This window comes from Dermochelys coriacea, chromosome 1 (assembly GCF_009764565.3).
Source record: "Dermochelys coriacea isolate rDerCor1 chromosome 1, rDerCor1.pri.v4, whole genome shotgun sequence".
In the NCBI taxonomy this organism is placed as follows: Eukaryota; Metazoa; Chordata; order Testudines; family Dermochelyidae; genus Dermochelys; species Dermochelys coriacea.
In genome coordinates, this window is record NC_050068.2 from 61601273 (window position 1) to 61626416 (window position 25144).

Genomic DNA, 25144 nt, shown 5'->3' on the forward strand with positions numbered 1-25144 from the left:
GTTTCTCCCCTTATTGCGGCTAAAGAAAATCTAACCATGACCATTGTATTCAATCACTTAATTCCGAAACCTGAATTGCTGTCAGTAACCTAAACACTCAAATCTTTAAACCTCCCTTAGTTGATCAATTTGTCCCCTAAAGCAATTTATACTACAGTAATTCCCATTGACGCCAGCGAGGGAAGCACTAAACAATTACTGGCTGGCCTGCTGCTGAACTCCACTAACTAGGTGCTCATGGTTCCAACAGAGATTTCTGTTTGTTTTAGGCCAAGGGCAGCTTTACAAGCCAGATTTTCCTCTTCTTGGTACAACCTGAGCCAAGAAAAACCCCTCACGACTCAACACTAAGAACAAAGTATTGATCTGACCACTGACTCCAAGGCTTGACTCAGAATCCTCAGGAGCACTAGTTCTAATACACTAATGTATTATTGCACCAGTCCACCAAATCTTAGCTACTATGCTTTTCTTTGAATAGGCAAGGCTATTTAGAACAGGATTTCATATTCAATTGCAGCCTTGAACATTACAGCATATGACTTAAAATAACAAAATAAATAAACCACCCTCCCCACACATACTCTACAGATATTTTTCCCCAGGAAAGCATGTTCTGCTGTTTTCATGCCAGCCATCTATTTTTAACATTGAATTTTCCCTTATATTTCTGATCATAGTCATTGTAATACTGTGTAGACTCATTTTTCACAGTAAGTTGCTATTTGCACAATTGCAGATACATACATGACACTGAAGGCTCATGCATAAATTCAATGAACTGGTGGAAGTCCGTATTTCCAAAGCCAGGCTTTATACAATATTTTAACACCACAAAACTATCCTGTGAGAGATGCTTTGACACCAGTTAAAAGAGTTTTAGATGTAATATTTGTTATATTTTTAAAAAAGCTAATCCCTTCCCTGTATGAATTAGTATAAATAGGAATCAGGAAATAGAATAGTACAATAATATACGTTACTGTCACAGGAGGTTATACACCAATAGCTATCTGTACCATACATAATGCTCAGTATATTTGATAATACTAATATCAAAACAGTATTTTCTCATTCTAAAACATTGGTATGTATTGCCCCAAATGTTGAAGGAAGTAGTAATACTGCAATGCTTATTACTCAATTTAAATATAGGGTGTGCTTTTAACTATCCTGTAAACATTTATTTTTAACAGTAACTTGGTTTAAAGATATTGGTCCAAGAGCATTAAATTATTTAAGAAAAAAATTGAATTCCAGTAATCTCCAAATGGCTTCTTAGTTTAAGTTTAAATGAAAATAATTAAAGTGGAACTTTTAACTAGGATTTTGTTTGTTTATTTTTTGGCAAGGGCACAAGGGGAGGTGTTTGTGAAATTGCAAGCACACATTTCAAGGTGGAAGTTTTATTTACTCTTAAACTGTAATTATCTGATTTAGAAAGCCTATTTGGATACTAAATTTCTGTTGGGTTTTGTTTTATGAATTCCAGTACTATATAACAAATGTTACAAACCAAGCAAATTCTTTATGTGATCCTAAGAAGTCATATGCTTATGTATTCTGTTGGCTGACTGCAACAGTTAAACAAGAAAACACAAGTCTCCTGGTTGTACTGACATTGTTGATTATGCCGATTCACAAACAAAGACGTCTCAGCACTATACAAGCCAATGCTTTTGTTGCTAAGCCAAAAACAGCAATGTTAATTTAATCTCTATTCAAACTGGAAGTTCTGGAGGCTGCAGTGGCAAAACGGGTGCCAGTCTATTCTGCTGCTTGCCAACAAAAAGAGAAAAAAAAAACACCTTTGTGCATGCACTGAAGACATAAGGAGAAAAAAGCTACTGCACACCCTAAAAAAATTTGATAAAAGCAGTCATCACATCCTAAAGAGGGTATTATGAATAAAATTATGAGAAATTTAAATTACCAAGCACTTGATCATAAACTTTTTCGTAAGCAATTTGGTTACGGTAATCAAAAGATGAACACTTAAGAGACTGAGGATTTGTTAATCCTCCAGTTGCCTTCAAATGTACATAAGACACCAAGTTAGGCAAAAACTGAAACCAAATAACCAATTCAGATATGTACTTTTTTCTCCCTAAGGAGTCCAACTATGTGAGGTGGTCACTATTCTCAAGTCCCACTTAGGACTTAGGAAGACCTGCAGGTGTTCAGGATCTCCCAGGAGACACTCAGAATTCGTTCCTGAAATGTACTAAGTCAGCAGAGCCAATTGCTAAGAAGATTGCCAAGTTTCAGAGGAGTGTCCTGGGAATTGTAGCAAAGATCAGGCAGATAAGCAAGTGCAGAGACTGGCAAGTCATATTTTATTAAATAAATCGGGGCTCAGTGCTTTAATGGAGGAGGCTCTTCAGACTTTTCTGAAAAATCTTCAGATTTTTCTTGCTAGTGAGTTTTGCTCATGGCAGGATATGGCCCTTTGAGAGTAGATAGTTCCACTATTATAAAATAGTAATTTGAAGGGCATGTATTGTAAAACAATGTATCTACTCATTTCTGTTTCAACAGAGCCTAAGGACCCCAAACAAGCTTCAGCATATTAGGAGCTGTACAAACACACTACGAAGACCTTCCAGGCCCCAGAGAGCTCAAAACTTAGGAGGACATACACATATACACAGAAGTTAAGCCAATACTATTTCCCATGCGTTACTGTTAAGTTAGACAGTATATATAGCATCTGCTTGATAGACCAGACGGTTCCTTTAGAATTCAAGATAATTTTATATGATTTCACTCGTTTTTTGAAAGTTTGTTTGTATGTGTTTAATTTTAAGGAAAAAATACTTACATGTCTTCATGCACTGATCAAAGCTAGCAAATCACGAGCTCAGTTTGACAGACTCAATTGTTATTTCATTTCACTCCCACGCTTTTTTACTTCCAAATATGATTTAATAGACAAAATATCAGCTTTAGTTTTCTTCTACTGCTCACCCACATGTGCAGAGTTATTGACCAACTTGTGCTGCTACACATGCGCCACAGCACACAACGATGATGCTCATGCTAATCTATATCTGTCAAATCCCACATTTCATTGGACCCAATAGATTTCAGTGAGACCCCAGTGATCAGACTTATGCCTGGTGGAATGGGATGGGGAGACAAGTCTCAAATGGGACACGTGAGAGCTATTTCAAACAAAACGGAAACAACTGAACTCAAGAAGAAGATATAAAGAAAATGGAGGAAAAAATCAATATAGGACACGATACACATGCTGCCTGGAAAGCAATCTGGTACAGGCAGCGGATCTGGCAGGAAAGATTCAAGTGACTTGAAATAAAATAAACCACCATAATCTGGGAGAAAAAAAAAAAAAACAACTTATTTCTTGGAAAGCCATGAGAAGTTAATTAAGAACAGAGTAAAATTAACAGTTATTATATTTGTTTCAATTGATATTTTTAAAATGTGAGGTTTTTATAAAAATTTTCACTCAGCAACAAGAAAAAAGCTCTCATGTGGGAACAATAGCTAGTCAGCTCATAAAATCATTAGAGGGAACATTTTTGCTGCCTACCATGCAGAGCAGTTTTGCTTTTGGGCAATGGTCCAGATCAATTACAAATTCTATCTATAAAAATCGGGGACAGAAAATTTTGACCATTTTTTTCCTAATGCACACTAGATCAGTGAAAAGTACAGCTAATCTTAAGTCTATTCGAAATTGCTACTATTCTTTTTCAAAAGTGACACTTAAGTACTCAATGAAGTACAGGCACGTTGCTTTAAAAATGTAATAGATTTGTTGATCCGCTTTCATCTTGCATTAGAAAACCCGTTAGATGGCAGAAGCCTATTAGTTATATAGTCTATGTCCACGCCAGAGCAGGAGTCTCCCCTTCAATATGATCTTCAGTGCTTTATCTATTCTAATTTTAAATGTATCATGTGACCCACAATCTCACAGAAAGGTGGATAAAAATAAAAAAAAATCTTTTGATTTAATTGGATTTTTTAGTTATTTAATGTTTTAAAAAAATAAGCCTATTTAAAATGAAATCTGAATGTGATACAAAATATGTTAGGGCCTAAACTTATTATAATTTAGCTGTAAATGTGAAACATGTTTTGATAAGACAAGTTTATGGAGCCAAAACATTTAAGGTGGTTTTGTTTAATAAAAATAAATGTTATCGTTATTTTGTGTTTAATTAAATTTCAGTTACCATCCTAATTCAGCTTGACACAAATCATGACCAAAAGTTAATTATCTCGTACAAAAGCAATATATCATATCATTCGCCATTTTCTGACATAATAAAAATGTAGTTAATAAGAAACTGCAAATATTAAGCTATATAATTGCTTAAATAAATGTACATTGTTATACTGTGTTTGCATGTAGAAAAAGATGCACCAAATTTAGTATAAAGGCTCCATTAAGTTGTAAATCAACGTTTTAATGGTTATACCAACCAATAAAAATGCACCTCTCTTTAGAAAACAAGTAGAAATGGGAAAATTATTAAAATCGATTACTTAAATTAAGGCTTTTGACTTGGTGATTTAAATCATGATTTTCATCACATTGATTTAAGTTAATCCATGCAGTCTCATACACATCCTGCATCTGTGACTGGCAGGAAGCATGACTAGATGACCTAACCTTCAAGGTTTCTTTCAAAGCTAGCCTTAGTATTTTTTGGGTGGGCTGGCAAAACAATTTCACACTCTTCCCCGTCATCAGACTCCTATTAACTATGATCACTGCGCTACATAGACGACTAATCTAAAGATTTTGAGGAAGATTAATTAATGGGGCTGTGTTCTGCTTAACTGACAGATTTTAACACAAAAGTGTGTGTGTCTACGAAAGAATGGGAAGACAAGACACCCCAGAGCCTCTAGTTACAGAAGTGGAGCCCAGCTGTGAAGGGTTGTGGTTAGTTGCCAATATTTAAAAAAACAAACAAACAAAAACAAAAAACGAAGAGTTCTCCCAGGAAAAAAAACTGTCCAAGTAAGATGGATACCTAGGAGCCATTAGGCACTCTGTATTCTGCTGAATGTTACCACATTATGTGTTACCAACAGTAATTGTCCCAAATCTCTTCCCTCTGGCTAGTATTTTATAGAGAAACTAAGGCATAACAATTAAATCAGTTGACCATGGTCACAAAAGGGATGCTAGTCAGTGTTGATTAGAGAACAGGAATCCCCTGTTCTTAATCTTCTAGGATGACGTCTCATGGAATTCTGTTGCTCCTCTTTGTGGGAAGAGATCACATGGGCTACTCAGAGGCCTTAGCTCGGTTGCAGGCAGCTGAGGGGGAACCTACAGTAGCACTAGAACCATGAATGAATCTTGAATGCCACTGCCCCGTATATTTGTAAACTGATCTCGAGTTGTGGCACTGGTTTTCCCAAAGGCCAGCAGTGCAGTGAGGCATAAACAAACAGTGATCTTACAGAAAGCTATCTTTCTCAAAGCTGTTTTAACATGGAAAAGGTCTAAGCACCTTAAAAAAAAAAAATCAGGCTGATATTCTCCTTTACACATCTACGTCCCTCAAATACAGAGATAAGGAAACAGCGTAATCTTCAAGTCATTCTGTCCCAACCAGCAACTTTGAAATGGCATCTATGCTGCAAATCCCAATATTTCAAAAGAAAGGAATCCAACATGTGGCAAGCCTTTCAGTTTTACCTTCTAGAGCCACTTCAAGTGACAGCGCTATACAGTATCACCATTATCAAGTCAGTCAATAAATAAATAAATGTCTGTATTATAATACAGACAAATGTTTCCATTTTAAAAAAATAAGTTCCAGAAGTCCAGCCCTATTGCACAAACCTGTAATAAACCATTTTTAAAGAACAGTCAATGAAGAACCAGCTTCATTGCTTCCAAAGAGTCAAAACATATTGAGGGGGAAAAATACTAAAAATGAGACTTATTGTAAAATGTATCAGTTTACTTTTTAAATAGTCTTAGATCTTTAATAATGAAGATAGATAACTGAATATTTGATCCAGTGTTATGCAACTATATAGAGCAGCACGCAGCTATTGCACAATATATCTACAGGATTTCCAGTAGAAAGGAATATATAAAAAGTTCTATCACAGAAGTCCTTGGATATTAATTTTTGGTGCTGGATTCTAACAAATCTTTTGCTTCATTTATTTTTGTTGCTAAGTATGGAGATCCACCTGAAAAAAAGGAGAAAAATAGATTTATATCAGTATGAAAAACAAAACCATTTAACTCAGAGCATCCCTTAAATTATTGGTGATGTGGTTTATTAGTTTCCTCCTCCTCCAAAAAAAATTGTTCATAAGCTTACGTGAAAATGTCAGAGATAAATTAAACTAGTGGATAAGTAAACAGAACAAAACATGCAATAAAATCTTAATCACTGTGAAAAATAATGCAGAGCAGTAATCTCCTATCGAAGTGAAGTCCTCATGAAAAGTCTAAAATTATTCTCTGAAATCATCTTTCACTTAGACTGAATGCATTGTTCCTGCACCTGTTAAGCAAGGTCAGCTACCCTGAACAGTTCATCTAATGAGAACAGCTAGGATTTTTTTCCCCTCAGGAAATCATCAGAGGCAAAATGTTATAAGCAAATTTTTGATACAGAATCATTAAGAACATACACAAAGCCTATTCCATTCTAGATTCAGAGACAGAGAAATACCAGCCAAAAAAATGTCACATTAAAGCTACTTAAACACGGTACTCCTTCTAACTTCTGGTCCTGAACAGTGTCATTGCTTTATGCTCCATCTAACAATCTGATTACAGTTCAGTGGTCTTTGTGTTTGTTTTTTTACTCTTCCCTTGAGTGGCAACCATCTGCCTACAGTCACCAAAAACAACATTAGAAGGTCTGTATCAGTAGCTCATCACTCACTAGAACACACCTCTATCTTTAAAAAGAAAAGGAGGACTTGTGGCACCTTAGAGACTAACAAATTTGAGCATTAAGCTTTCGTGAGCTACAGCTCACTTCATCAGATGCATTCAGTGGATAATACAGTGGGGAGATTTATATACACAGAGAACATGAAACAATGGGTGTTATCATACAGACTGTAACAAGAGTGATCAGGTAAGGTGAGCTATTACCAGCAGGAGAGCGGGGGGGTGGGGGGGAACCTTTTGTAGTGCTATTCAAAGATGGGCCATTTCCAGCAGTTGACAAGAACGTCTGAGGAACGGGGGGGGAGGGGGTGAAAGAGGAATAAACATGGGGAAATAGTTTTACTTTGTGTAATGACCCATCCACTCCCAGTCTTTATTCAAGCCTAAATTAATTGTATCCAGTTTGCAAATTAATTCCAATTCAGCAGTCTCTTGCTGGAGTCTGTTTTTGAAGTTTTTTTGAACAAAGACTGGGAGTGGATAGGTCATTACACAAAGTAAAACTATTTCCTCATGTTTCTTTGTGTAAGGACCCATCCACTCCCAGTCTTTATTCAATAAACTTCAAAAACAGACTCCAGCAAGAGACTGCTGAATTGGAATTAATTTGCAAACTGGATACAATTAATTTAGGCTTGAATAAAGACTGGGAATGGATGGGTCATTACACAAAGTAAAACTATTTCCCCATGTTTATTCCTCTTCCACGCCCACCCCCCGATTCCACAGACGTTCTTGTCAACTGCTGGAAATGGCCCATCTTGATTATCACTACTAAAGGTCCCCCGTCCCACACCCCCCGTGGCTCTCCTGCTGGTAATAGCTCGTCTTAAGTGATCACTCTCCTTACAGTGTGTATGATAAAACCCATTGTTTCATGTTCTCTCTGTGTGTGTGTGTGTGTATATATAAATCTCCACACTGTAGTTTCTACTGAATGCATTTGATGAAGTGAGCTGTAGCTCACAAAAGCTTATGCTCAAATAAATTTGTAAGTCTCTAAGGTGCCACAAGTACTCCTTTTCTTTTTGCGAATACAGACTAACACGACTGCTACTCTGAAACCTCTATCTTTGTACACTAAAATGTAGTTTAAACATCACTGTGCCCTGAACAATGTTTTCCTAAGCATCTTTTCTGTTCACAATGAAAAATTATGAACAACATTTAAGGATACAGAAAGGACAAGTATCAGTTCTAGATGCCTGGCAACAGAAGGAGATGGGACTTCCAAGACTGGAGAACTTCACTGTGACTTTTAGATCAGGAGTCTAAACCATTACAAACTCATTCCCAGATAGGGTTGCCAACTACTGGGAGTCTCCCGGAATCATGCCCTATCTCCCGGATTCAGAGTAGCAGCCGTGTTAGTCTGTAATCAAGGTGAGCCATTTCCAGCAGTTGACAAGAACATCTGAGGAACAGTGGGGGTGGGTGGGGGAGAATAACATGGGGAAATAGTTTTACTTTGCGTAATGACCCATCCACTTCCAGTCTCTATTCAAGCCTAAGTTAATTGTATCCAATTCAGCAATCTCTCGCTGGAGTCTGTTTCTGAAGTTTTTTGGTTGAAGAATAGCCACTTTTAGGTCTGTAATCGAGTAACCAGAGAGAATGAAGTGTTGTCCAACTGGTTTTTGAACGTTATAATTCTTGATGTCTGATTTGTGTCCATTTATTCTTTTACGTAGAGACTGTCCAGTTTGACCAATGTACATGGCAGAGGGGCATTGCTGGCACATGATGGCATATAGCACATTGGTAGATGCGCAGGTGAACGAGCCTCTGACAGTGTGGCTGATGTGATTAGGCCCTCTGATGGTGTCCCCCGAATAGATATATGGACACAGTTAGCAACGGGCTTTGTTAGGTTTGATAGGTTTCTGGGTTAGTGGTTCTGTTGTGTGGTGTGTGGTTGCTTCTGAGTATTTGCTTCAGGTTGGGGGACTGTCTGTAAGCAAGGACTGGCCTGTCGCCCAAGAACTGTGAGAGTGAGGGGTCGTCCTTCAGGATAGGTTGTAAATCCTTGATGATGCGTTGGAGAAGTATTAGTTGGGGGCTGAAGGTGATGGCTAGTGGCGTTCTGTTATTTTCTTTGTTGGGCCTGTCCTGTAGTAGGTGACTTCTGGGTACTCTTCTAGCTCTGTCAATCCATTTCTTCACTTCAGCAGCTGGGTATTGAAGTTGTAAGAATGCTTGATAGAGATCTTGTAGGTAACTGTCTCTGTCTGAGGGGTTGGAACAAATGCGGTTGTATCATAGAGCTTGGCTGTAGACAATGGATTGTGTGGTGTGATCTGAGTGAAAGCTGGAGGCATGTAGGTAGAAATAGCGGTCAGTAGGTTTCCGGTATAGGGTTGTGTTTATGTGACCATCGCTTATTAGCACCGCAGTGTCCAGGAAGTGGATCTCGTGTGGACTGGTCCAGGCTGAGGTTGATGGTGGGATGGAAATTGTTGAAATCACGGTGTAATTCCTCAAGGGCTTCTTTTCCATGGGTCCAGATGATGAAAATGTCATCAACGTAGCGCAAGTAGAATAGGGGCATTAGGGGACAAGAGCTGAGGAAGCATTTTTCTAAGTCAGCCATAAAAATGTTGACATACGGTGGGGCCATGCGAGTACCCATCGCAGTGCTGCTGATTTGAAGGTATGCATTGTCCCCAAATGTGAAATAGTTATGGGTGAGGACAAAGTCACAAAGTTCAGCCACCAGGTTAGCCGTGACATTATCGGGGATACTGTTCCTGACGGCTTGTAGTCCATCTTTGTGTGGAATGTTGGTGTAGGGCTTCTACATCCATAGTGGCTAGGATGGTGTTTTCAGGAAGATCACCGATGGATTGTAGTTTCCTCAGGAAGTCAGTGGTGTGTCGAAGATAGCTGGGAATGTTGGTAGCATAGGGTCTGAGGAGGGAGTCTACATAGCCAGACAATCCTGTTGTCAGGGTGCCAATGCCTGAGATGATGGGGCGTCCAGGATTTCCTGGTTTATGGATCTTGGGTAGCAGATAGAATACCCCAGGTCGGGGTTCTAGGGGTGTGTCTGTGCGGATTTGTTCTTGTGCTTTTTCAGGGAGTTTCTTGATCAAATGCTGTAGTTTATTTGGTAGCCCTCAGTAGGATCAGAGGATAATGGCTTGTAGAAAGTGGTGTTGGAGAGCTGCTTGGTAGCCTCTTGTTCATATTCCGACCTATTCATGATGATGACAGCACCTCCTTTGTCAGCCTTTTTGATTATGATGTCAGAGTTGTTTCTGAGGCTGTGGATGGCACTGTGTTCTGCACGGCTGAGGTTATGGGGCAAGTGATGCTGCTTTTCCACAATTTCAGCCCGTGCACGTCGGCAGAATCACTCTATGTAGAAGTCCAGTCTGTTGTTTCGACCTTCAGGAGGAGTCCACCCAGAATCCTCCTTTTAGTAGTATTGGTAGGAAGGTCTCTGTGGATTAGTATGTTGTTCAGAGGTGTGTTGGAAATATTCCTTGTGTCGGAGATGTCGAAAATAGGATTCTAGGTCACCATAGAACTATCATAGAAGTATCATGTTCATGGGGGAGGAGGGGCAGAAGGAAAGGCCCCGAGATAGCCCAGCAGAAGAATCTGTCCTAAGAGTATAGTTGGATAGATTAACAATATTACTGGGTGGGTTAAGGGAACCACTGTTGTGGCCCCTTGTGGCATGTAGTAGTTTCAATAGTTTAGTGTCCTTTTTCTTTTGTAGAGAAGCAAAGTGTGTGTTGTAAATGGCTTGTCTAGTTTTTGTAAAGTCCAGCCATGAGGAAGTTTGTGTGGAAGGCTGTTTTTTTTTTTTTTTTTTTTTTTAAAATGAGAGCATCCAGTTTTGAGAGCTCATTCTTAATCTTTCCGTGTTTGCTGTAGAGGATGTTGATCAGGTGGTTCCGCAGTTTCTCTGAGAGTGTGTGACACAAGCTGTCAGCATAGTCTGTGTGGTATGTAGATTGTAATGGAATCTTTACCTTCAGTCCTTTTGGTATGATGTTCATCTGTTTGCATTTGGAAAGGAAGATGATGTCTGTCTGTATCTGTATGAGTTTTTTCATGAAGTTGATAGATTTCCACTCCATACTGCTAAATTCAGTGCCTTGCATAATGACCGATTTCAGAGTAGCAGCCATATTAGTCTGTATTCGCAAAAAGAAAAGGAGTACTTGTGGCACCTAAGAGACCAACAAATTTATTTGAGCATTAAGCTTTCGTGAGCTACAGCTCACTTCATCAGACGCATTCAGTGGATAATACAGTGGGGAGATTTATATACACAGAGAACATGAAACAATGGGTGTTATCATACACACAGTAAGGAGAGTGATCACTTAAGATGAGCTATTACCAGCAGGAGGGGGGCAGGGGGAAGGAAGAAAACCTTTAGTAGTGATAATCAAGATGGGCCATTTCCAGCAGTTGACAAGAACGTCTGAGGAACAGTGGGGAGGGGAATGGGGGGGGAAATAACAGGAGGAAATAGTTTTACTTTGTGTAATGACCCATCCACTACCAGTCTCTATTCAAACCTAAGTTAATTGTATCCAGTTTGCAAATTAATTCCAATTCAGCAGTCTCTCGTTGGAGTCTGTTTTTGAAGGTTTTTTGTTGAATAGCCACCCTTAGGTCTGTAATCGAGTGACCAGAGAGAATGAAGTGTTGTCCGACTGGTTTTTGAATATTATAATTCTTGACGTCTGATTTGTGTCCCAAACCGGGAGATTTTAGGTGCTGAAAGTCTGGTGGCGGCAGCGGGGCTAAGACAGACTCCCTGCCTGTCCTGGCTCTGCACCGTTCCCTAAAGCGGCTGACACATCCCTGTGGCCCCCTTAGCCCAGCTGCGCCGCCGACCGGTAGCTGCCCGAGGTATGCACCTCCCGGCTGGAGCCTACACTCCACACTACCTCCTGCACCCCAACCCCCTACTGCAGCCCTCCACCCCAGGCTCAGCCCAGAGCCCCCTCCCACACTCTGAACCCCTTGGCCCCACCCCGCAGAGCCCATACCCCCTCCGGCAACCCAACCTCCTGCCCCAGCCCACTGAAAGTAAGTGAGGGTGAGGGAGAGTGATCGACAGAGGGAGTGGGGATGGAGTTAGCAGGGCGGGGCCTTGGAGAAGGACAGGGCAGGGCAGGGCAAGGGTATTTGGATTTGTGTGATTAGACAGTTGGCAACCCTATTCCCAGATCTAATACAGAAACAACTGAGTGAAGTCCATATTTTTTAAGTGTGTGCTGTGTTGTGTGTGTGTTTGGGGTGGAGGGGTTGGGAGGGGCAGAGGGGGGAGAATGCTTACCAATACATATGTAAAGTTTTTCTGGTAAATGGGGTTTCAGTAAGGAGTGGGGATTACTGAATTGAATGTAGCTTGTCTATTCCCCTTTGAGAGCAGAGGCATGAAAAATAAAACTGCAAAAAGCAATACAAGCTAGAGAAATATTAACTATGCACTGTTTAAATGCCAAAAGTGAATTCTCTCAAAATAAAGTCAAAATTTGCTAAAAGCGTTTTTTGCTACATTTACATCATTAAGTGCACAACCTATTTCATTGCCTTCCAATGAGAGAAGAACTTGTATCATGCAATTCAATTATTTGTAATTTTAGTTTGGATACTTAGTGCAACAATTTTTGTGGCTTTCGTTGTGCATATTATTTCTCTAAAAACATTTGATTTTGATTTATTTATTTAAAATTGTGTCTTCAGATCCCATAGTTCTCTCATAACTAGCCTATACAACTGTAGTTTTAATCAGTTTCCATTGTTGTCCTTTTCCACTAACTCCAATTATCTGCTACAGGTGTGTATCGTCTTTGGCTTCAACCTTGCCACTAATGAAGTCAAAGGAGCTCTAAGTGGGTATATGAGACTGCCTGTGCAGATGCAGGATTAGGAACTATGGCCCCAATTCTGCAATTGGTAGCGCACAGATGGGCTGCTGAGTCTACACGATGCCCTGTTGAAGTCTACAGAGCCCCAGGCAAGTGCAACTGTCAGCTCAGATGCTATCAATTGTGGGAGTGGGAGACTTTAGTGTATATCATCTTCAGAACAGTGATTGTCTTAATATGTTGGTACAGCACCCAGCCCAAAGGAACCAAGATCCTGATGGGATCTCTGGGTGCCACTGCAATACAAATGATAATGTCCGTTAATCAAAACTTTTAACATACTGTACACTAAACTGTAGCTCTGACCATCATAATATATTACAAATACAACAGAGAATTCCTTTCCTATTTTCAGTATACCCACTTTACAGAAAAACAAATTAAAAAGCAGAATGACAGACATCTAAGCAGGACTGTTTAACCGTTAGCAATCCAAGGAGATAAGGCAGCTGAAATAAAAGTGCTTACTCAACACCTTATATTGCTAGCGGTCAGTTATCTTTTTATTATGATGGTTAGGAACAAAATCCTGTGAAATCTGTCAACAAGAAATAAAAAACTTCACTTCCCCCTTTTGACTTTTGAAATACAGTGCAATTCTACCATCTGTTATTGAAAAGTAGAAACAGGAATGAACATATGGGCTCTCTTTCTCAAGCAGCTGTAGTGTAGTTAAAGTTATAATAATAAGCCTTTCTGTAAGATAAATTTACATTAAAAACCTGGCCAATTAAAGCAACTGTGCCCAGCTTTACAGTTTTCCAGGATGGGTTTAAGAACCCCAGAATCTGATATATTTAGTGATTATAGCACATGTACCTCAGAGACTTGTGTGCTCATATATTTATGGCCAGAAAAAACCCAGTTCAAGCATTTTTGTGTAATGTAAGTGGGAACTTCACGGCTAGTGTTTTCCCTTCTTCAAAGCTCCTGGAACACTAACAGCTAGTGAAGTGCTGATCTAGAAAATGAGCTCAGAAGGCAGCAGAGTAACCTAGTGCTACTATGGCATCCGGAGTTTCGATATCGGTCTGCTTTATTTATTAGAGAAAACAACAACATATAAAAGCTTACGCGTAAGTCTCACTACTAAATATACAGCACATAATTTCATGAATTACATAAATGGCTAGCTACAACCAGTTTAAGTAAACTGAAAGGAGCTCGTAGTATGTTCTTTCCACCCAATATTAATAAAAACAACAGTGTACCTTTATCAGGGTGATTCAAAATCATGATTCTCCTATGAGCTGTTCTAATCTTGGCCTTGTCAGCAGATGGACTGTAGAAATAAATAAAGTGCTTACCATAGTGTCAATGGTAAATGATCAGTTTGCACTGACTTCAGACAATTTAAAACTAGAGGGTTTCACCATCTTGTGGACAAAACACACAATTGCACCTTTTGGGACGGAACATTTTAATAAGCCATTTAAGACATTTAAGGAAGTACACCCCTTTTATTTAAAAAATAAAATAAAATAAAATAAATAAATAAAAAAGCACAGCCAGTACAGTGCAGGAATACTGACAGTTTTTGTCTGTTTCAAAACTCAACAGTTTCTGCCACATACATAACAGAGACTGGTTTCAGAGTAGCAGCCGTGTTAGTCTGTATTCGCAAAAAGAAAAGGAGTCCTTGTGGCACCTTAGAGACTAACACATTTATTTCAGCATAAGCTTTCACGAGCTACAGCTCACTTCATCGGATGCATTCAGTGGAAAATACAGTGGGGAGATTTATATACACACATAGAGAACATAAAACAATGGGTTTTATCATATACACTGTAAGGAGAGTGATCACTTAAGATGAGCTATTACCAGCAGGAAGTGGGGGGGCGGGGAAGGAAGAAAACCTTTTGTGGTGATAATCAAGGTGGGCCATTTCCAGCAGTTGACAAGAACATCTGAGGAACAGTGGAGGTGGAGGTGTGGGGGGGGAATAACATGGGGAAATAGTTTTACTTTGTGTAATGACCCATCCACTCCCAGTCTCTATTTAAGTCTAAGTTAATTGTATCCAGTTTGAAAATTAATTCCAATTCAGCAGTCTCTCGTTGGAGTCTGTTTTTGAAGTTTTTTTGTTGAAGAATAGCCACTCTTAGGTCTGTAATCAAGTGACCAGAAAGATTGAAGTGTTGTCCAACTGGTTTTTGAACATTATAATTCTTGATGTCTGATTTGTGTCCATTTATTCTTTTACGTAGAGACTGTCCAGTTTGACCAATGTACATGGCAGAGGGGCATTGCTGGCACATGATGGCATGTAGCACATTGGTAGATGCGAAGGTGAACGAGCCTCTGATAGTGTGGCTGACGTGATTAGGCCCTCTGATGGTGTCCCCTGAATAGATATGTGGACACAGTTGGCAACGGACTTTGTTGCAAGAATAGGTTTCTGGGTTAGTGGTTCTGTTGTGTGGTGTGTGGTTGCTTCTGAGTATTTGCTTTAGGTTGGGGGGCTGTCTGTAAGGAAGGACTAGCCTGTCTCCCAAGATCTGTGAGAGTGATGGGTCGTCTTCCAGGATAGGTTGTAGATCCTTGATGATGCATTGGAGAGGTATTAGTTGGGGGCTGAAGGTGATGGCTAGTGGCGTTCTGTTATTTTCTTTGTTGGGCCTGTCTTGTAGTAGGTGACTTCTGGGTACTCTTCTGGCTCTGTCAATCCATTTCTTCACTTCAGCAGCTGGGTATTGAAGTTGTAAGAATGCTTGATAGAGATCTTGTAGGTAACTGTCTCTGTCTGAGGGGTTGGAACAAATGCGGTTGTATCGTAGAGCTTGGCTGTAGACAATGGATCGTGTGGTGTGATCTGGGTGGAAGCTGGAGGCACGTAGGTAGAAATAGCGGTCAGTAGGTTTCCGGTATAGGGTGGTGTTTATGTGACCATCGCTTATTAGCACCGTAGTGTCCAGGAAGTGGATCTCTTGTGTGGACTGGTCCAGGCTGAGGTTGATGGTGGGATGGAAATTGTTGAAATCATGGTGGAATTCCTCAAGGGCTTCTTTTCCATGGGTCCAGATGATGAAGATGTCATCAATGTAGTGCAAGTAGAATAGGGGCATTAGGGGACAAGAGCTGAGGAAGCATTGTTCTAAGTCAGCCATAAAAATGTTGACATACGGTAGGGCCATGCGAGTACCCATCGCAGTGCCGCTGATTTGAAGGTATACATTGTCCCCAAATGTGAAATAGTTATGGGTGAAGACAAAGTCACAAAGTTCAGCCACCAGGTTAGCCGTGACATTATCGGGGATACTGTTCCTGACGGCTTGTAGTCCATCTTTGTGTGGAACGTTGGTGTAGGGGGCTTCTACATCCATAGTGGCCAGGATGGTGTTTTCAGGAAGATCACCGATGGATTGTAGTTTCCTCAGGAAGTCAATGGTGTCTCGAAGATAGCTGGGAATGCTGGTAGCGTAGGGCCTGAGGAGGGAGTCTACATAGCCAGACAATCCTGTTGTCAGGGTGCCAATGCCTGAGATGATGGAATACTCCAGGTCAGGGTTCCAGGGGTGTGTCTGTGCGGATTTGTTCTTGTGCTTTTTCAGGGTGTTTCTTGAGCAAATGCTGTAGTTTCTTTTGGTAACCCTCAGTGGGATCAGAGGGTAACGGCTTGTAGAAAGTGGTGTTGGAGAGCTTCCTAGTGACCGCATGGCCCCACAGAATGCCAACATTTTTATGGCTGACTTAGAACAACGCATGTATGTGATATATGCCATTATGTGCCAGCAATGTCCCTCTGCCATGTACATTGGTCAAACTGGACAGCATCTATGTAAAAGAATAAATGGACACAAATCAGACGTCAAGAACTATAACATTCAAAAACCAGTCGACAACACTTGAATCTCTCTGGTCACTCGATTACAGACCTAAGACTGGCTATTCTTCAACAAAAAAACTTCAAAAACAGACTCCAACGAGAGACTGCTGAATTGGAATTAATTTGCAAACTGGATACAATTAACTTAGGCATGAATAGAGACTGGGGGTGGATGGGTCATTACACAAAGTAAAACTATTTCCCCATGTTATTCCCCTCCACCCCCCATTGTTCCTCAGATGTTCTTGTCGTCAACTGCTGGAAATGGCCCACCTTGATTATCACTACTAAAAGGTTTTCTTCCTTCCCCACCCCCCCACTTCCTGCTGGTAATAGCTCATCTTAAGTGATTACTCTCCTTACAGTGTGTATGATAAAACCCATTGTTTCATGTTCTCTGTGTGTGTATATAAATCTCCCCACTGTATTTTCCACTGAATGCATCCGATGAAGTGAGCTGTAGCTCACAAAAGCTTATGCTCAAATAAATTTGTTAGTCTCTAAGGTGCCAGAAGTACTCCTTTTCTTATTACAGAGACTATCAGAACAGTTATGTCAGCATAGCTATGCCAGCACTACACAGACAGAAGGGGTTTTCTGTCAACGTAGGATCACCACCTCCCCAAACAGCATTAGCTAGGTCAATGGAAGCCCTCTTCCCTCACACCCCTAATCGATGTAGCTATGCTAATATAACTGATCACCACCTCCCCAAACAGCATTAGCTAGGTCAACGGAAGCCCTCTTCCCTCACACCCCTAATCGATGTAGCTATGCTAATATAACTGATCACCACCTCCCCAAACAGCATTAGCTAGGTCAACGGAAGCCCTCTTCCCTCACACCCCTAATCGATGTAGCTATGCTAATATAACTTATCATTATAGACAATGACTTACACATATTTAACTGGTTTTGCACCAGTGAACAGTGAAAAATGATTCCCGGAAAATGGTTATTTACGACCAATGACAAAATATATAATATTTGTTGTAACTATGAATCTATACAGAGTATTATTAAAATAATTCCTCATCCTGGTGAGATCCAAAAACTCTGCATTTTTTGTTTTCCTAAAGCTGTTCAATGTGTTATTCTCAGGGACATGTCAATTTACAAATGCTACATAAAGCTGCTTCTTTCAATGACAGGAAGATAAAATATGTACTTCAACTAAATTAAGTGTGTACCTTACCAGCAAATAGCCACTTATGGAAGCATTATGCCAGCACAGTAGCAGAGTTCCTTCTGGATTGAAGAGGAACATTTCTATTTGAAGCTGTATGGTTTAGCTTTCTTAAAATTGGTTGACATGGAAAATGTAGCCACCATTTGCAGCAACATTTACCACTTCAAGAGAAGCCAGAGGAAGGCAGCTTTTTGTCACTCCACTAAAGAATGCTATGGGGTAACACTGTTTAGTGGTACAAAATTTCACCAGAGAAGGCAAATACATACTGCCCCCGCCTTTTCTTTTTAGCCTAAGGCTCCAAGAGCAGAGGCTAATACATATTTCCACCCCCATTGCCCCCTTTTTAGCTGAAGGCTCCAAGAACCTAACTCCACTATCTGTGCAGGAATGCCAGGTCTCAGCCTAACTATAGTCTTGTGGGGGGACTCTCCTAAATATTGTAATTTTTACTCTTCAATCACAGAAAAATCAAAGCCTACCTATGTTGCAGAAGTGGTGCACAGAACTGCACTAAAGAAAAAGCGATGGGAATAAAAATTAGGCGGTCAGAGGCCCTGAAAATTACATAATAATTGAGAAATAAGATTATTTATATTTCAAATAATTTTTATATCGAACAGTTAAAGAGCACAATTTCCCATTATTTCAACCTATAAAGCTGTTAATAAATAGGCTGCTGTAATCTAGTGGATTGAGCAGACAGTTAGAACCAAGTTTAGCTGAGTTCTGTTCCCAGTTCTGCAACTCACTGTGTAACCTGGGACAAAAAACAATCTACATACTTCAGTTACCCCACAGGCGTAGTTCTCATAGGGACAATAACGTTTGCCCACCTTAGTCAGGGGATTTCAGACCTATATTGCTAAAGGGCATTAAGTGCAAAGTACTATTAGAATCCAAAAACGAGTATTAATGTATTGTTAAGGTTAGAAATTTTAATGCTCAAGAGTCAGGTTAAGGCAAAATTGCAGTAAAGTAGTGCAGTTCTGCTCCAAAAAATGACTGATAAAATGGCCTGTAACATCAAGTTTGCTTAATTTACCAGATGTCACTAATCCTGCAAATTCAAAACCTTTTCTCAAACATCACTAGTAATAAAGATTCTGCATTGCAAGTTACACTGCCAAGCCTCAGTTTCATTAGTGCAACCTTACTCATTACCTTCAGGAAGGTTACACAGGGGTAACTGATTGGCCTTGTACATTTGGTCAGCCATATGTCTCTGGATATATATAGGAACAGATCTGTGGAGTAACGTGATGCTACTTTCCAGTCATTTTTCAGAGTATAATCACACTTGAAGGTTGAATACATGACCTCAACTTTGCCCCATGTGTATGCATTGATTATACAATCTACTGTACTACTTATGAAATGCAATAACTTAGATGTTTCTGCAGTCTTAGATTCTATTGTATATTCTTGCTATCTTTTTAGTATTTCATACTTATTTTTATTGATTTATACCAGGGTTGGGCAAACTTTTTGGCCTGAGGGCCACATCGGGTTTCTGAAATTGCATGGAGGGCCAGTTAGGGGAGGCTGTGCCTCCCCAAACAGCCAGGCATGGCCCAGCCCTGCCCCCTATCCGACTCCCCCCTGCTTCTCGCGCCCTGATGGCTCCCCTGGGACTCCTGCCCCATCCAACCCCCCCAGTTCCCTGATGGCCCCCAGGAACCCCTGCCCCATCCAACCCCCCCAGTTCCCTGATGGCCCCCAGGAACCCCTGCCCCATCCAACCCCCCCCGCTCTCTGTCCCCTGACCGCCTCTGACCCCCCTGCCCCTAACTGCCTCCCGCCGCCCCATCCAAACCCCCTCTCCTTCCTGACTGCCCCCGGAACCCCCGCCCTTAACTGCCCCCCCATTGCCCCATCCAACCCCTCCTCTCCTTCCTGACTTCCCCGCCCAGGACCCCTGCCCCCATTCAACCCCCGTTCCCCACCCTCTGACCGCCCCAACCCCTATCCACACCCCTGGCCCCGAACACCCCCGGACTCCCCTGCCCTCTATCCAACCCCACCCTGGTCCCTGCCCCCTTACCACGCTGCCTGGAGCACCAGTGGCTGGCAGTGCAGCTGCACCAGGACAGACAGGCAGCCATGCAGCACAGAGCACCAGGTCAGGCTGTGGTTCTGCAGCCCCGCCGCCCAGAGCATTGCACCGGCAGTGCAGTAAACTGAGGCTGCGGGGGAGGGGGAACAGCAGGGGAGGGGCCAGGAGCCAGGCCAGATGTGGCCTGCAGGCCGGATGTGGCCCACCTCTGATTTATATGCTATGTAATTTTTCTAGCTAACATATCAATACTTGTCACCACTTACATACCACATATTGAAACAGTATAAAGATTTCCTTTGGGAAAAAAAATCTTTATTTTATCTTGTAAGCTGTCTGCTGAGACAACAATATGTACATTTGAGTTTCTCTCATCTAGAACTAGCTAACTTACAATTCTCATTGGACTTATTCTGTAAATCTGGAAAGTTCAGGATGTTTGCTTAATACAGGGGGAAGCTAGTAACATCTCCTATATTTAGACTCCCTAACATTTTCCATTATAAACGGTTCTTGTGTACTTCTCTTTGAAAAGCTCTCAACTCCATTGTCTGCAGCAGGCAGACATTATAATACTTCACTTATAATGCCTTCCCCATAAATCTCAAAATTGAATTAAGCCCCAAAACCATTGTGAACTAAGGATTTCCTTTTTACAGATGACAAAAATTAGGGACAGGGATTAAAACAATTTGCCAAAAGTCACAGGAATTTTATGGCACAGAATAGGGAATCACAAGACCCAAGCACAAGACCATTTTTCTTCCCTTATGGAGACACCAGTTACTGCTCCATAGTTAATGCTGCGTTCCATTTTGCATTTAAAGTACAGATTAATCCTTTGTTTTACATACACAGCCTCCACAAAATTGTTGTTTATTTTGGGGGCACAGAATGGATTTTCTGAGAATTTACAAGTCCGGTAATTAGAGTGAGTTAAAAATTCATTAAAATTAGCCTCTATGAAATTTAGCATCTGTACCAAATGATCTTAGTAATGGAACACCACAGACTCTTCAGATTATCCACAGAGTTAATTTTTGTTGAAATCTTCTGCATAAACTATGTTAGATGAAATTAGGTTGTATTTAAGCTATATTAATAATGAATGTTGTATCTAATTGTTACATTTATAAAAACCACACACAAGGTCCAGTTAACAGCTCAGTTAACTCGTAAGTGGGGCTTTGTGACAGAGATAACTCAACAAATCACAACCGTTTCCCGATAGCTCATTTGTATGCATCATTTTGATTAGTTACAATGAGTCAGTGCTATGATGAAAACTGGACACATTCAAAATAAGGCTGTGAAATGATTAAAAAAATTAATCACGATTAATAGTGTGATTGTGTGATTAATTTTTTATGATTAAACAACAACAGAATACCATTTATTCAAGTAGTTTTGGATATTTTCTACATTTTCAGACATATTGATTAAGAACATAAGAATGACCCCACTGGGTCAGACCAAAGGTCCATCTAGCCCAATATCCTGTATTCCGAAAGTGGATAGTGCCAGGTGCCCCAGAAGGAATGATCATCAAATGATCCATCCCCTGTCGCTCATTCCCAGCTTCTGGCAAACAGAGGGTAGGGACACCATTCCTGCACATCCTGGCTAATAGCTATCGATGGACCTATCCTCCATGAATTTTTCTAGTTCTTTTTTGAACCCTGTTATGATCTTGGCCTTCACAACATCCTCTGGCAAGGAGTTATACAGGTTGACCGTGTGTTGTGTGAAGAAATACTTCCTTTTGTTTGTTTTAAACCTGCTGCCTATTAATTTCATTTGGTGATCCCTAGTTCTTGTGTTATAAGAAGTAGTAAACAACACTTCCTTATCTACTTTCTCTAGACCAGTCATGATTTTATAGACCTCAATCATATCTCCCCTTGGCCGTCTCTTTTCCAAGCTGAAAAGTCCCAGTTTTATTAACCTCTCCTCGTACGGAAGCAGTTCTATATCCCTAATAATTTTTGTTGCCCTTTTCTGAACCTTTTCCAATTCCAATATCAATTACAACACAGACTACAAAAAGAAAAGGAGTACTTGTGGCACCTTAGAGACTAACAAATTTATTTATGCTCAAATACATTAGTTAGTCTCTCTAAAGTGCCATAAGTACTCCTGCGGATACAGACTAACATGGCTGCAACTCTGAAACAGACTACAAAGTGTACAGTGCTCACTTCATATTTGTTATTACAAATATTTGTACGTAAAAAACAAAATAGTATTTTTTCAGTTCACTTAAAACAAGTACTGTAGTGCAATCTCTATATCATAAAAGTTGAACTTACAACTGTATAATTATTTACAAAAAATAACTAAATTCAAAAGTAAAACAATGTAAAATTTTAGAACCTACAAGTCCACTCAATCCTACTTCTTGTTCAGCCAATTCCTCAGTTTGTTTACATATGCAGGAGATAATGCTGCCCCACTTCTTATTTACAATATCACCTGAAAGTGAGAACAGGCATTCGCATGGCACAGTTGTAGCCGGCATCACAAGATATTTATGTGCCAGATGTACTAAAGATTTGTGTGTTATTCCTGAGGACATTCTACGCCAAAAAATTAAAAGTTCTCCTCACAATATTTTAAAATTCTGCATGGTTTATTTGTCAATAAATAAATGCAGAGGTTCCAGCATGTCAGTGGAGAGCACAGGCCACTACCTGCACAAAGGTGGGAGATCAGCCTGCAGCCCCTCTACCCCCGGACATGGACTCAGCGGTGATGCTGCACCCCACCCTGACACAACACAAGGCCGGGTCTGCCCTAGAAACACCCTGGGACCCTGCTCCTCTGCGCCAGGCGTGTGGCAGGCCGGCTCAACCAAGCAGGATCCAAGTGTGGAGGGGATCCAAGTGTGGGGTGAGAAGATTCTGTGTGGGACAATCTGGATGCAGGCAGCTCAGTGGAGGGTCTAGGTGTGAGGGGGATCTGGATGCACACAGGCTCGTTGGGGGTTTCCAGATGCAGGGGCAACGAGACTCTACAGGGGCTTCCAGTTGAAAGGTAGTGGGGGCTCAGCGCAGGGTCTGAATGTGGGGGTCTCAGTAGTGGGCAAGGGGGTCTGGGTGGGGTGTCTGTGGCATGGGGGTCTGGATGTGGAGGCTCAGGGTGGTGCACCAAGGTGGGGGTTTGAGTGCAGGGAGTTCAGTGGGGAGTGGTCTGGGTGCAGGTGCTCCGGGTACAGTGGTTGAGGTTCAATGGGTTTTTTGGGTATGGAGGGCGAGGCTAAGCGGGGGTGTCTGGGTAGAGGAGGTCTGGAAGCACAGGGGTTGAATGGATAGGAGGAGCAGCTCCCTGTACAATGACCCCTCCCCTTGCAGCTGAGGAGTGCTGGGGGTAGGAAGCAGGGGAGGCTGCTGTGCTTCATGCAGCTGGGTGAGGTTTCTGAGCGTGGGTCTGACACAGCCCCACCCACTCCTTGCAGTGGAAGAGGAAGTCCTGTCCTCTCCTGCCCAGACAGGACTAGTAGCTGATCCCGGCTCAGGGTAGGAGCCACTGGCTGGGGAATCCCCATGGTGATTAACCTCTCTACTGGCTGCTCCGGGTGCCTGAAACGATGTACCTGTGCTGCTAGAGAGTGGTGCGTGACTGCTCTTGCAGCTTCCCTGTCAGAAAGTCATTTTTCTGTGGGGAAGCAAAGAAATCTGCAGAGGATATGAATTGGCACAGAATTCCCCCAGGAGTAACATGTCCCTTCTTGCTTCAACCACCACTCCATACGACATGCGTCCATGCTGATGACGGGTTCTGCTCGATAACCATCCAAAGCAGAGTGGACCAACACATATTCATTTTCATCATCTCAGTTAGATGCCATCAGCAGAAGGTTGGTTTTCTTTTTGGTGGTTCAGGTTCTGTAGTTTCTGCATTGGAGTGTTGCTCTTTTAAGACTTCTGAAGACCTCATCCTTCTCAGATTTTAGAATGCACTTCAGATTCTTAAACCTTAAGTCGAGTGACGTAGCTATCTTTAGAAATCTCACATTGGTATCTTCTTTGTGTTTTGTCAAATCTGCAGTGAAAGTGTTCTTAAAAGGAACAACATGTGCTGGGTCATCATCCAAGACCACTATAACATGGAATATATCACAGAGTAGGAGACATACGATTTTCCCCAAAGGAGTTCAGCCACAAATTTAATTCATGCATTATTTTTTTTAATGAGCATTATCAGCATGGAAGTACGTCCTCTGTAATGGTGGCCGAAGCATGAAGGGACATATGAATGTTTAGCATATCGCACGTAAATACCTTGCAATGCTGGCTACAATAGTGCCATGCGAACGCCTGTTATCACTTTCGGGTGACACTGTAAATAAGAAGCGGGCAGCATTATCTCCCGTAAATGTAAACAAACTTGTTTGTCTTAGTGATTGACTGAACAAGAAGTAGGTCTGTGTGGACTTGTAGGCGCTGAACTTTTACATCGTTTTGTTTTTGAATGCAGTTATGTAACAAAAATATCTACATTTGTAAGTTGCACTTTCACCATAAAGAGATTGCACTACAGTACCTGAATGAGGTGAATTGAAAAATATTATTTCTTTTGTTTGCCATTTTTACAGTGCAAATATTTGTAATAAAAATAATATAAAGTGAGCACTGTCTACTTTGTATATTGTATTGTAAATGAAATCAATATATTTTAAAATGTAGAAAAACAAAAAATATGTAATAAATTTCAATTGGTATAATAAATTTCAATTGGTATTCTATTGTTTAACAGTGCGATTAAAACTGCGATTAATCGCGATTAATTTTTTTTTTTAGTTAATAGCATGAATTAATTGCAATTCATTGACAGCCCTAATTCAAAATTCTTGCTGGCAGATTAAGGAGAAAAAAGTGACAATTGGGGCAAGTAAAGGTTTTATGACCACATACTGGCTGGGGCATCAGTACTTTAAAAGGCTCCCCACGGGACGGCATTCTTGCCTTTTCTCCACTGCACACTAAGATAGTACTAACTGGGGAAACTAAAACAGAGCATAGGGGATACCTTTAAAGTGCATGGACATTGGAATTATGGGGTTGGGATCGCCCATCCCTCCTTTACATAGCACCAGTTCTCTAACACAGACCTCTAAAACAATAACTTAACTGCAAATTAAGGTCCAGAATCACCAGTACATCGACTGCTATGAACTGCTCTATCAAAGCAAACCAACTTTAAAGCCATCTAAACGGACCAGTAAGCTCCAACTGCAATGCACTACTCTGGTGTACCAGTGAAT

The 25144-nt window shown here is 40.9% G+C and overlaps 1 protein-coding gene across 1 annotated transcript in view; it reads right to left on the reverse strand.

Moving 5' to 3' along the window:
* Positions 1 to 4137: 4137 nt before the first annotated feature.
* DNAJC15 (DnaJ heat shock protein family (Hsp40) member C15) overlaps positions 4138 to 25144 on the reverse strand; it is a 54778-nt gene continuing 33771 nt past the window's right edge. The window contains exons 5-6 of the mRNA XM_038372633.2: positions 14019 to 14089; positions 4138 to 6192 (exon numbers count right to left, since the gene is read on the reverse strand). Of these exons, the coding sequence (XP_038228561.1) occupies positions 6122 to 6192; positions 14019 to 14089 (142 nt within the window). The 3' untranslated portion in view covers positions 4138 to 6121. The remainder of the gene's footprint in view (positions 6193 to 14018; positions 14090 to 25144) is intronic.